The following is a 14144-nucleotide window of genomic DNA, read 5'->3' as shown; positions in this document are numbered from 1 at the left end:
ATTGACTTTGGCCTCCAGAAGAGGTTAGATTAAAATTGTAGCGAGTCAATGCTATATTGTTTCAGCAATGGACTCTCTACCAGCAATGTTAATGAGGTCAACTGATAGATCAGTTTCCTGTTAATCAGCATCAAAATAAACAAGTGTGACATTAAGCAACGCTCATTCACCACTCATCTGGTTAGTTCACGTTCTGTTAGCACCTATTTGTCTGCTGCTCCTGCCCTGGTCTGGATCCAGAGAACAGGACATCAGGTATCTTACTGATCCAGGCATCAATCAAGATCAGATGCAAATCTGGACCCACCGTGACGCACAGGAATGATGATCCAGGTTGAGCGAGCTCAATCATCACAGCCCGAGGTCATTGCTGCAGGAAGTATCCTCGGCTCAAGTAGCTCCAGTCAGGATTTGTCACAAGGTCACTTGAAGCTCATTTGTATAAAACATGACAGTATTTAGTCCTATTAACAAATTCCACAATAAAGGAGCAAGCTGTGCCAATCTACAGCAGTTTCGGAACATCAACTACACTCATATTTGAAGATGACTTACGAGCCTAAGTTACCAAGTAATGGTCATCACTCATGAGAAAAAAAGACACTCCCAAGACTCAGCACTCCACCATCAACATTCACCTCTAACTGGTAAACCAACCATATCCAGATATCAATATAAGACCAGGGCAGAGGCAGGACATTCAATGAATGGTTCACCTTAAAGCTGTGTTGACTTCACTCGCCACTTATCAGAATGGCTGCAGCTGCCTTAGTACTCACGTTTAACATGTTCCAGAAGAAAGCAGTTGTTCTAGATCAGCATCCCTACCAATGACCTCATTACTCATCAGCACTGTGGCCAGGGTACCGATCAATGGAAGGGCACTGCAGCAGCTCACTCACTTGGGAACACTTCTAGCCCTGGCTGACTTTGCTTTTAAACTGAGAATAATGCTCCCTCTACTCTTGTACACTGAAAGCAAAACACTATCCCCGTCAAATACGCCTAGGACAGGGCCGCACAGGGTTAGATACAAAGTAAAGCTTCCTCTACTTTTTTTAAGATGAAGATAAAGGTAGCCTGGCAGTCAGATGGTAAAGAAGAGAGCAAAATACTGCAATGTCACAACAGCATCGCCTCCAGGTTCGGCATCTCCTTGACTCAGGTAAATGTACTCTGTGTAAGATTATCATAGCCAGAAACCATGTGACAAACAGCGGTGTGGGCGAACCTTCATTTGAAGGATAATAGTGGCTCAAGAAGACCCATAATCCTCTCTCATGTCATCAAGGGAGAGGCAATAAGTGCAGCTTTGCCTATATTTGGCATGAATGCTATTGCAATACAGATGTCATTTCTGTTGCCCAGATTTACAAACTCAAAGCTCACAACAGCTAGAGAGAAACATTCTGCGACAAAGAGCTTACCTTCACACCTGCCATCTTTCTCCTCGTAGCCAGCACTGCAAGTACATTTCCCAATCGGTACTAGCCAGTCACCTTCTGCACTGCAGTGCATCCTCGGCGGATTTCCCATTTCAGCTTCCGAGTCATTAACGCACGATCCTCGCACTTCCACCAGCGTCGAAAATGCAGCTTCTGCCACTGTGTCTGGGAAGACAGCCAGACTTTGCACGGTGGAAAGGCAGGTTTTGTAATAAACTCTCACTGAGACCAGGGCCACACAAGCCCCTACGTCCTGGAAGCCGAGATGAAATCCTTTCCTGCCAAGGTGCTCAATTTCTCGAACTTCTGTGTTGAGTTTCATTTTGCGTTCTCCAAGATCCCCTTGAGTGAAGCTTTCATCCGCTGCGATGGTGTCAATTTTCACATACTGGCTTTCTTCAATGTTTCCTCCGAGATCGGTGTCTGACTCAATGTAGTGAAGGTTAAATGTCTCTTTGCACGTCCCAGCTACTCCTGGGATGCTGTTACAGTCTCTTAACGTGAACTTCAGCTCAATGAAGATCCTCTGGCCATTTCTCCGTGCAATCCAACCAGTCTGAAGCCAGTTGTTTTGATTGGGAGCCATGACATTACAGACCTGATATGTGCGAATTGGTTTATAGTTTTCGTCCACTCCACTGATCTCTTCCCACTGAAGAGAGAGATAAAACAACGTTTAAAAATCTCAAAGCAAGATACACTCGCTCCTTACTTATTATTCATATTCGACCATCGCCATTGTTTTTATTCCTCAAGACTCAAATGAAAATCATGGCCAGGATTGAAGAGATTATTTAATCTGGGGTCAAATAAGTGTTTCGTAAAGATAGAGAGAAAGCATTCCTTCTCGTGTGGGGTCCCTAAAAAGAGGGTAAAACTTTGAAATTAGAACTCGCCTCTTTACAGTGTGTCAGCAAGCAGTTCTTCACACAGAAATGGAAATCTGGCACCTTTCCCAGAAAAGCTGTTAGTGAGAGTCCAATTAAAAATAGAGATTAATAGTGTTTTGTTAGGTATTAAGTAAATATGCAGGTGGATTCAAAGTACAGGTCAAACACAATCTAATTGAATGGAGATGCAGGTTTGAGGAGCTGAAAGGCACATTCCTACATTCTATCATATGGTTCTGTGACTGGAAATGGGAGGTGGGTCAATGTTTGTTAAAGCCTTGTAGTGAGCGTATACCCAAGGTTATGTAGGAAACATTGCAGCAGGTACTATGTATCCAACCTCCCTTTATTCTCTCCCCACCATGTATTGTTCAGTTTTATTGGAAGTTTTATGGGAATTATTTTCTGTTCCCACTTTTGCACACATATAGAACCTCAATGTGACCATTTTCTTGCCAGAGACCATTCGTTAAAAGCATTTTTTTTCCACAGCAGGGGATTTCTTCTTTTCAAAAACTAGATTCTAATATTTCACCTAAAGGCTGAAGACAGGGGGGCTATAACAATGCATCAAATCACTGCTATGCCTTGAAGGCACATTCAAATCCTGACTGAACCTAATGGATGAAATTCTCTTTTCTTTTACCTTTTGAATTAAGGTTTTGATGAACTCTCCTAATCCTTCCCCCATCTCCATCTTGTTTTGATTCCACACAGCACATAAATGTCACACTACAAGAACATGCACTTAATGTAAACTACATTTCTGAATAATCTATATTGCAGAATAGCTGTTTGCAATTGTCTCGTAGCTGTTCAGTCACAGCCTCATCATAGCTTAGTTAAACATTGTCTTGACCACAATGAAGTTGTTACTCTATTATCCCATATAGACTCAGTTATAGCAATATCATAATTTATTAATCGTTCAGTTTGAATTTTTTGTCTCCTTAACGTATTTCTCATTTAAGAAACAAATCAGATGATACATTGGTTTATAAAGATAGCAATCTACACTCTGTTCTGCTGAATATATGTTGTTTTACTCTGATCGAGCAGTCACTGGTCAAGGCCACAAAGTTTTACGTTTAGTGAGACTCTGGCAGATTGAGAGTTTAGCTATTGTCTGTTTTGTGGAAGTTTTTTTTGAGTTATGTTCAAAAACACTTTCACTTCATCTGATGAGGATGTTTTTGGGATTGAAATACATTTTATCAACTTCAGTTTGCAGTTGAGAAGCAATCAGCATACAAGGTTGGTTTGCATCTGTAAAAAATTGCCAACCGTGGATTCTGTCGATTTAGCCTTTCAATATTTTGATTGGCTGACCGTCCGTGTTTATCTTCAAACTCTAAATGAGTGAGGAGACTGTGAGTGAGACCAGAACTCTAGGAGCACTGCTACAGTGGCACTGTATTTCCTAAGCACCATAAGAAATCTCCAGAAGATTTCATACTTCCACTGAATAGCTTTTCTTACCATTTCTAAATGTCAACAAACGTTAACTGCATCATTAACCAGGAAGTCTCCCATGAGATAACACTGAGCAATTTAATGGATGAGGAGCAAATTGGGAAGCATGCCCGCAATAATGTTTTGATCATTTTAGATATTACTTTTAAGTGGGTTAAAGTGGATATGAGGAGTGCCTGGTCAGCTATGATCCTACTGAAAGTTGGGGCAGGCTTGAAGGGCAGAATGGCCTACTCCTGTTTTTATTTCTGATGGTCTTAATATTCCACAAATTATTTTGCAAAACACACAGAGATTCACACATTCTCAGAGGATATTGACTGTGGAATTCCAAGATTTTGCTTTTCTGAAAGTGAGGTGCCAGTGTTTAAATTCTATGACAACTGTAAATGAATGGTGTTTTACTGTCATATTTTCTTGTAGTTATGCATGCTCATTTGGAAAGCTAAGGGCAGGCAGTGGGTTTTACAATATGTACAAGTTGGAGGTAGCTATTTTGCTGGAAAGGTGAGGGTGGGGTCCAGTCATGCGATTGAGTGACTCTGCTTCAGTTGCACTAGGATTATTCCGGGGGAAGACAGCATCAGCCAGAGGGAAGGCCCTCTGTTTTCATAGCCCTGCACCAAGGGAATCCAAGGAAGCTGATAGTGGCATTTGGTGCTAGCCTGCCAGAGCATTCCCAAGGTCTGTTGAAAGCAAAGGATCTGAAAGCGGAGGGAGTGGGCTCCAAAGTTGAAGCAAGTTGACATTAGTAAATCAATGTCTTTTAGGGGAGGAAATTGCCATCCTTACCTGGTCTGACCTACATGTTACTCCAGACCCACAGCAATGTGGTCAAGTCTGTATATTCCACCTGGGAGATTATAAGCATGTAAGGCCTTAATGAGAAGTATAGATAGATAGTGAGTTCCAATAGATGAGAGATTAGGGAAAAGGAACTAATATTACAGCCAGTTAATACACTTAATGGTAAGGTCCTAGGGAGTGTTGCTGAACAAAGAGACCTTGGAGAACAAGTTCATAGTTCCTTAAAAGTGGAGTTGCAGGCAGACAGGATGGTGAAGAAGGCATTTGGCATGCTTGCGGTTACTGGTCAAAGCATTGAGTAAAGGCAGGGGGAGGTCATGTTGCAGATGTACAGGACATTAGTTCTGACATGCTTGGAATATTGCATGTAATTCCGGTCTCCCTCTGTAGGAAGGATGTTGTAAAACTAGAAAAAGTTCAGAACAGATTTACAAGAATGTTGCCAGGGTTGCAAGGTTTGAGTGAAACGGAGAAGCTGAATAGGCTGGGGCTATTTTCCCTGCAGCATCAGAGGCTGAGGGGTGACCATACAGAGGTTTATAAAATCATGAAGGGGCATGGATAGGGTGAATAGGGAAGGTCTTTTCCCCAGGCTGGGGGAGTCCAGAACCAGAGGGCATAGGTTTAAGGTGAGAGGGGAAAGAGTTAAGAGATCTGAGGGGCAACTTCTGCACACAGTGAATGGTGTACATATGGAATGAGCTGACAGAGGAAGTGGTGGAGGCTGGTACAATTATAACATTTAAAAGGCAGCTGGATAGGTAGATGAATAGAAAGGGTTTAGAGGGATAGAGGCCAAATGCTGGCAAATGGGACCAGATTTATGTAGGATATCTGGTCAACACAGACAAGTTGGACTGAAGGGTCTGTTTTCAAGCTGGACATCTCCATGGTTTTGTGAAGGGTAAGTCGTGCCTCACAAACCTTATTGAGTTCTTTGAGAAGGTGACCAAGCAGGTAGATGAGAGTAAACCGGTTGATGTGGTGTATATGGATTTCAGCAAGGCGTTCGATAAGGTTCCCCACAGGAGGCTATTGTACAAAATGCGGAGGAATGGTATTGTGGGAGATATAGCAGTTTGGATCAGAAATTGGCTTGCTGAAAGAAGACAGAGGGTGGTGGTTGATGGGAAATGTTCATCCTGGAGACCAGTTACTAGTTGTGTACCGCAAGGATCGGTGTTGGGTCCACTGCTGTTTGTCATTTTTATAAATGACCTGGATGAGGGCATAGAAGGATTGGTTAGTAAATTTGCAGACGACACTAAGATCGGTGGAGTTGTGGATAGTGACGAAGGATGCTGTAGGTTTGAAGAGAGACATAGATAAGCTGCAGAGCTGGGCTGAGAGGTGGCAAGTGGAGTTTAATGCGGACAAATGTGAGGTGATGCACTTTGGTAAGAATAACTGGAAGGCAAAGTACTGGGCTAATGGTAAGATTCTTGGTAGTGTAGATGAGCAGAGAGATCTCGATGTCCATGTACACAGATCCTTGAAAGTTGCCACCCAGGTTGACAGAGCTGTTAAGAAGGCATACAGTGTTTTAGCTTTTACTCTTGTCGGGGTCAAGTTCCGGAACCAAGAGGTTATGCTGCAGCTGTACAAAATTCTGGTGTGGCCACACTTGGAGTATTGCGTACAGTTCTGGTCACCACATTATAAAAAGGATATGGAAGCTTTGGAAAGGGTGCAGAGGAGATTTACTGGGATGTTGCCTGGTATGGAGGGAAGGTCTTTTGAGGAAAGGCTGAGGAACTTGAGGCTGTTTTTGTTAGAGAGAAGAAGGTTGAGAGGTGACTTAATTGAGACACATAAAATAATCAGAGGGTTAGATAGGGTGGATAGAGAGAACCTTTTTCCTAGGATGGTGACGGCGAGCACGAGGGTGCATAGCTTTAAATTGAGGGGTGAAAGATATAGGACAGATGTCAGAGGTAGTTTCTTTACTCAGAGAGTAGTAAGGGAATGGAACGCTTTGCCTGTAACGGTAGTAGATTCACCAACTTTAAGTACATTTAAGTCGTCATTGGACAAGCATATGGATGTACATGGAATAGTGTAGGTTAGATGGGCTTGAGATCAATATGATAGGTCGGCACAACATCGAGGGCCGAAGGGCCTGTACTGTGCTGTAATGTTCTATGTTTTATGTTCTATGACTCTGAAATTCCTTCTGGGCAATTAGGGAAAAACAATAAATGCTGTCTAGCCAACAACGCCCTCATCCCACAAATGAAATTTTTTTTAAAAAAATCTCAGATCAAGGTAAGGAAAGATGCTTAGATCTTAGCCCAATAAAATTCTCTGATGGGAGAATTCTCTTTTTTAAAAAAGCCTTTTATTCAAAACATGAAATTTAAAACCCACTCAAACTCATCATCCAGTCTGTATTCAAATCACAAACATTCAATTGAATTGTTCCCCTGAGAAAAAAATACTGAAAGGGATTTATTATTCGAACAAAAAGATTGTAACAAATGTGTAATTAGTACAATCTATCATGTTTAAATTTGTTTCCTTATCCCCATTCAAATATTCTTGAAAAACACAATCTAAACAATGTTATTCTTCAAAGGGATTATAAAAGCAAGATCTAGGTATGATCACAGGTCAAGAAGAGTGGTTGTAATAATTGAATGCTATTGATGCATTTTGAAAGCAAGTGTGGTCTGCAAATCCCAGACGCTACTTTCATATAAAATAGTCATTTTGACGAAAAAGTAATCAAAACTGCCCTCTCCTCAGGGAATGGCAGAGGCTTGTGGGTAAAAAAGTGGATAAAGACAACGTAATTGATAAATATAATTACCTTTTGACAAAATAAGCATTCCTCGCATTATTCCAGTTTAATGCCTAGTGCCAATATTACATTCTGCAGTCAAACTGGTCACGAAGTTGACTGTCCATTTGCTTCTCCCACCCAAACTCTTCAACCGCGAGACTGATGCGTAAGGACACCCACACAACATGGACCGCAGTGGTTCAAGAAGGCAGCTCACTACTGCCTTCTCAAGGGTAAATGGGCATGGGGCAACAAATGCTGGCACTGCCAGCTAAGTCCACATCCCATGAAAGAAAATTTTAAAAATAATGTTGCAACTCATTAGAATACTATTCATCTGCCAGGGGCTTGGTGCTGAATGCATGCTGACATGCACAGTGCTGAACTGAAGGGCAAAAGTCCAGTGGTTCCTTGATTGAACCAAGAAGTAGCTGTGGGTGGGTGGGATGGGGACGTGGACACTGGTGCAGCACCCAACAAGATCAGAACTCAGAAGCAGGAGACAGATGATCCAAGGAAACTTGAAATTCCATTAAATGCACTCTGAAACAATGACTTCAATGTAATTTTCATTCTTCACTTCATGACCCCTCTTCCACAGTCATCGAATAAATGCATCTGTGGGGTTGTTCTGGTGGGGGTATTGGGCCTGTGAACTGATGGAGGGATGTATCTGATCCAGGGGAGTTGGGGGAACAAGAGAGTCAAGCAGGGTTGTGTTGAGGGGCAGATTCAGGAATTGGGTTGTGCAGGAATGAGGCAGGTATCAAGGTCAGGTCATAAGGTGAAGTTGCACTCAGGAGGAGTTGGCGTTGGGAGTGCTCAGTGGCTCAGTTTAATACTTACCCAGTGGTTACAGTGGGTTTTTAACCCTGGGGTCTTTCCTGAGTTGTTAATAAGCTTAAGAGAGTCAGAACCCCCAGCAATCTCTGAATTTAACACCAAGTTGGAGAAGTTTGCACTGACTGGAAGAAGTCAGCTGCACCAAGGCTCTCACAAGATCCTGAAGAGCAACTCTAGTTTGTGCTCCTGCACCTATACTTTGCCCATTGAAATTACTTTCTTTTTCTTTATTCATTCATGGGATGAAGGTATCGCTGGCCAGGCAGCATTTATTGCCCATCCCTAATTGCCCAGAGGGCGGTTAAGATTCAACCACATTGCTGTGGGTCTGGAGTCACATGTAGACCAGACCAGGTAAGGATGGCAGTTTCCTTCCCTAAAGGACATTAGTGAACCAGATGGGATTTTTCTCAGCAATCGACAATGAATTCACAGTCATCATTAGACTGTTAATTCCAGACATTTATTGAATTCAAATTCCACCATCTGCAGGATTCAAACCCGGATCCTGAGAATGATATCTGGGTCTCTGGATTAACAGTCCAGCAATAATACCACTAGGCCATCGCCTCCCCCATACTTGGCCAATGTCCTTTAGAGAGCACATTGCAAAAATACGTCAAGCAACCACTGTTCCATGCTGCCAAAAAGCAGTTTAGTGCCCACTAGAGAATCAGTTAATCAAACAGGATATCTGAGCAAACAATAGTCTCACCTCAGGACATCTTTAATGATCTCAAAATCAATAAGAGTGTAAACCCTAAGTAAATGAATAATAACTATCTAACATTCCTGGTGAATTTTTATCACAAAGGAATTGCTAAAAATGAGCTAACCATGTCACTCAGGTAGGGTGTTTCAAGCAGCTTAACATGTACAATATAATTTAAACACAACTCATATTTCTTCTTTTATGGGATGAAGAAGTCACTGGTGGTGTCAGTGTTCATTGCGCAGCCTCAATTGCCCTGGAGAGTAGTTAATGATTGACCACAATGCTGTATATCTGCATTTGCATGTGAGCTACTCCAGTGAAGAATGGTAGATCTCCTCCCCTAAATGACATGTGGGAGCCAAATAGGATTTTACGGCATTTAATCTGTAGTTTCATGATCATGTTTAGGTTCTAGATTTATTTTAATGGATTTCAACCCATTTCTCCTATGCGTTAGCTTGGGTTTCTCAGTGAGGAGGCCAGCAACACTGCTGGTATAGAGCCATCTTCTCTCAAACTCATCCAAAGAGAAGATAGTGTAGCTGCTGCTGGAAATTAAAATGGTCACATCAGCGGAGCAGGGGTCCACATCAGAATCTGAACTTAGGCATTTCTGGAAGAACAGGGAAAGCTTTACTTGGGAAGCAACCAGTTCCTGATCTGGGAAGGCTTGATGCTGGCACCAAGGATTAATGCAACCCGACAGCTTGAAGATACCTCACGTCGGCAGTCAGGTAAAACAGTTAGAGGGCTCAGGCACTTAAAGAAACAGACTACTCACAAATGAAAACAGGAGATTTTGCTCCAGGTATATAGAAGACTGCCTGCAACAGGTACATTCCACCACTTGATGAGCATAAGAATTCAGATATTTTAAAAGATGAAAAATTAGAGGGCTATCATTTTAATGTAAGATTTCTGGGAAACTGCCTGAATGTGAGTCCTTATAATCTCTGAACAAGTCTGTGCATTTAAACTAGAACTGTGATATAACACGCTCAACAAACAGAATTAGCACTTTCGTCAATGTAGGTTTAGAACCAAAAGTTGACTGAGGACACAAATAAAAGATCTACAAATTATTGCGTGGCAAGCTTTTGAGCATAACTAGAATGGTTGGAAGTTATATTGCATTGATAATAACACCCACACCGATGGCTATATTGTTATATTGCTTCAATGTGATTTAGGAACAATACATTGTACATGTGGATACGTCAGCACCAACAGTGCAACATCATTTGCTGTGTAGTACAGTCAAGTGATGAGCAAAACGTATTGATCTGCAGGAGATAGTGTGATCTTCAAGATAGGGTTCGTCTGATTGGGTGGCAGTGTCTCTAAATCTGAGTCAGACTGGCTAAGTTCAAGAACAAACTTGCTGGAAAAGCTCAGATAACAAGGTGTAGAGCTGGATGAACACAGCAGGCCAAGCAGCATCAGAGGAGCAGGAAGGCTGACATTTCAGGTCTAGACCCTTCATCAGAAACGGGGGAGGGGAAGGGCGTTCTGAAATAAGTGGGGGCGGGGGGGCGAGGCGGTTAGAAGATGGATAGAGGAGAAGATAGGTGGAGAGGAGACAGACAGGTCAAACAGGCGAGGATGGAGCCAGTAAAGGTGAGTGTAGGTGGGGAGGTAGGGAGGAGATAGATCAGTCCAGGGAGGACAGACAGACAGGTCAAGGGGGCAGGATGAGGTTAGTCGGTAGGAGATGGGAGTGGGGCTTGAGTTGGGAGGAGGAGATAGGTGGGAAGAAGGACAGGTTAGGGATACGGGGATGAGCTGGGCTGGTTTTGGGATGTGGTGGGGGGAGGGGAGATTTTGAAGCTTGTGAAGTCCACATTGATACCATTGGGCTGCAGGGTTCCCAAGCAGAATGTGAATAGCTGTTCCTGCAACCTTCAGGTGGCATCATTGTGGCACTGCAGGAGGCCCAGGAGGCACATGTCATCTAAGGAATGGGAGAGGCACACCTGCACATTTTCTAATATGGTATACTGCATCCGCTGTTCCCGTTGTGGTCTCCTCTGCATTGGGGAAACCAAGCGGAGGCTTGGGGACCGCTTTGCAGAACGCCTACGCTTGGTTCGTAATAAACAATTGCACCTCCCAGTCATGAACCATTTCAACTCCCCCTCCCATTCCTCAGACGACATGTCCATCCTGGGCATCCTGCAGTGCCACAATGATACCACCCAAAGGTTGCAGGAACAGCAACTCATATTCCGCTTGGGAACCCTGCAGCCCAATGGTATCAATGTAGACTTCACAAGCTTCAAAATCTCCCCTTCCGCTACCGCATCCAAAAACCAGCCCAGCTCATCCCCGTATCCCTAATCTGTCCTTCCTCCCATCTATCCCCTCCTCCCACCTCAAGCACCACCCCCATCTCCTACCTACTTACGTACGTCATCCCACCCCTTTGATCTGTCGAACCTCCCTGAACTGACCTATCCCCTCCCTACCTCCCCACCTACACTCACCTTTACTGGCTCCATCCCCACCTCTTTGACCTGTCTGTCTCCTCTCCACCTATCTTTTCCTCTATCCATCTTCTATCCGCCTCCCCCTCTCTCCCTATTTATTTCAGAATGCCCTTCCCCTCCCCCATTTCTGAAGAAGGGTCTAGGCCCAAAACGTCAGCTTTCCTGCTCCTCTGATGTTACCTGGCCTGCTGTGTGCATCCAGCTCTACACTTTGTTATCTCAGATTCTCCAGCATCTGCAGAGAAGAAAACAGAGTTAGCATTTCGGGTCTGGCGACTCTTCCTCAGAACTGGGGAAGTTCTGAGTTCTTCCTGAGTTCTGAGGAAGGGTCAGCGGACTCGAAACGCTCACTCTGTTTTCTTCTCCACAGATGTTGCCAGACCTGCTGAGTTTTTCCAGCAACTTTGTTTTTGTTCCTGATTTACAGCATCCGCAGTTCTTTTGGTTTTTATTGGCTAAGTTCAAATCTCACCTGCTCCATAGTTGTGTCATAACAGGCTTTACTAAAAAAAATCTACATTCGCTGAAGCGTTATTGTCAAACAGTGCGATCTCTTTGAACTGGTGGGAACCATAAGACAGAACACTGACACACAATGAGACAACGAGGTGTAAAGTTGGATGAACACAGCAGGCCACGCAGCATCAGAGGAGCAGGAAAGCTGACATTTCAGGCCTAGACCTTACTGTCACTGATACATGACACAGGGTTCCAGGACACATGGCAGTGGTGCGATACTGTTAATCTTAACTGAATGACAGAGGACAGGAAAAATGAAACCACTGGGGTCTTGATCTCCAACTTCTCATTGTCAATCGAAATCCACTTGGTTCCCCAAGATTGACGATTGCCGCAAATAAAATTCGGGTTTTAAATGAGTTGGCAAAATGCACTGTGAAGATCACTTCAAGGGCAAACAGCGAGGAAGTAATTCAGACTTACTCCATCTGACGGGTGAGCAGTCCATCCCAATTCAGCTTGTGACTCTTTAGAATCCAGCAAAACAACTGAAATTCAAAAACACAAAAATGGAGAGAAAAGGCATTAATGAAAAAGCACATAAAAACTCTGTCTCTTGTGTGTCAATTCAAAGCACCAAACCCATTCTCTATTCATGGGGATTCTTCCCATATGGGAAGCAAGAGTAATTGAGGGGCAAATAATTACCCCTTTGATCCCGAGTAAAAGTAATCTTATTGTCGTCTGAGCCGAGATGTTCATGAGTAAAGCACAACAGTATATAGAGTCACAGAGCTGTACAGCACAGAAACAGAACCTTTGGTCCAACTTGTCCATACCAACCAGATATCCTAAATGATTCTTGTCCCATTTGCCAGCATTTGGCCCATATCTCTCTAAACCCTTCCCATTCATATACTCATCCAGAAACCTTTTAAATGCTGTAACTGTACCAACCTCCACCACTTCCTCTGGCAGCTCATTCCATACACACACCACCCTCTGTGTGAAAAAGTTGTCCCTTAGGTCCCTTTTAAATCTTTCCCTTCCCACCTTAAACCTAACCACCCTCCAGCTTTGGGTTCCCCTACCCTGGGGAAAAGACCTTGACTATACACCCTATCCATGCCCCTCATAATGTTATGAACTTCTATAAAATCAGCCCTCAGCCTCTGGCGCTCTGAGGGAGGAAACACCCAGTCTATTCAGCCTCTCTGTCTGTAGCTCAAACCCTCCGACCCTGGCAACATCCTCATAAATCTTTTCTGAACCCTTTCGGGTTTCACAACATCTTTTCTATAGCAGGGAAACCAGAAGTGAAAGCAGCATTCCAAAAGTGGCCATATTAAATATGAAACAAGATGAAGAAAATCTCATGCCTAACCTCACCATTTGTAATCGCTCAGTTTATGTCGCTCTATTATCGTTCGGAATGATTTTGACTTGGAGTAAGAGTTTCCATAATTACCATCTGTGTCCTAAGTCAGGGATTAGAATTTCCAAATGAAGACAGTGAGAATTTGTACTTTTTTTAAAATTAATTGAACATGCTGATTCAGCCATACAAAGGACAGATGAAAATTGGAATAGTACTATTTGAAAAGAGCCCATTCCAAGTGCCAACTGAGCAATAACTAAGATCCCACACCATAGCTCACACTTTGCAATGAGATATTAAAGGACAGTTTCTTGAAAAGGTTTTTTTTTCTCCAAACAGCAGCTAATGACCCCAGCAAGGCTTGATTTTTGCTGAGACACAGGGATTTATAAACATGAAATGCCACAGGTAATGTGGCAGAGCACTGTGCTGGTGGCACACAGGGTAAATGTTATCAGTACCCTGAGCAACTTTGCTTTGGATGAAAGAGCAAGTGCAGATGGAGTTTCAGCAGTGCCGAAATCCACAAGGCAAGGCTGGTTCTCCGAAGTGACCTCTTCGGTTTTGTTTGCAAGCGAGGCTGGATTCTGGTTTTGCCAATCAGCACATGAAAAGGATGCACATACAACAGAAATAACAAACACTACGGGGTGGAAATTGGAAAGAGTCCACTCTGGGGATTGGGCTTACAATTGGTAACTATGCTGCTTCCACTCTCCACATCTACTTTGCGCTACCTCCTCATCCAAATGCTTTCAGAGTGAAGCTCGCACGGCTGACTGGCTGCATGGTCAGTAAGAGGCCAACAGCAGCCTCTGCAGTGATCTGAACATCAAAAAGGTGGCCTGCCCTCTTAAAAGAAGGCT

At 43.3% G+C, this 14144-nt stretch overlaps 1 protein-coding gene across 1 annotated transcript in view; it reads right to left on the bottom strand.

Annotated features, from left to right (window-relative positions):
• LOC125465066 (ephrin type-A receptor 7-like) overlaps positions 1–14144 on the bottom strand; it is a 775671-nt gene that overhangs the window by 409471 nt on the left and 352056 nt on the right. The window contains exons 2-3 of the mRNA XM_048558149.2: positions 12384–12448; positions 1428–2097 (exon numbers count right to left, since the gene is read on the bottom strand). Of these exons, the coding sequence (XP_048414106.2) occupies positions 1428–2097; positions 12384–12448 (735 nt within the window). The remainder of the gene's footprint in view (positions 1–1427; positions 2098–12383; positions 12449–14144) is intronic.

Source organism: Stegostoma tigrinum, chromosome 24 (assembly GCF_030684315.1).
Source record: "Stegostoma tigrinum isolate sSteTig4 chromosome 24, sSteTig4.hap1, whole genome shotgun sequence".
Lineage (NCBI taxonomy): Eukaryota > Metazoa > Chordata > Chondrichthyes > Orectolobiformes > Stegostomatidae > Stegostoma > Stegostoma tigrinum.
The sequence above is the reverse complement of the archived record's forward strand: the minus strand, read 5'-3'. Positions and strand labels throughout refer to the sequence as shown.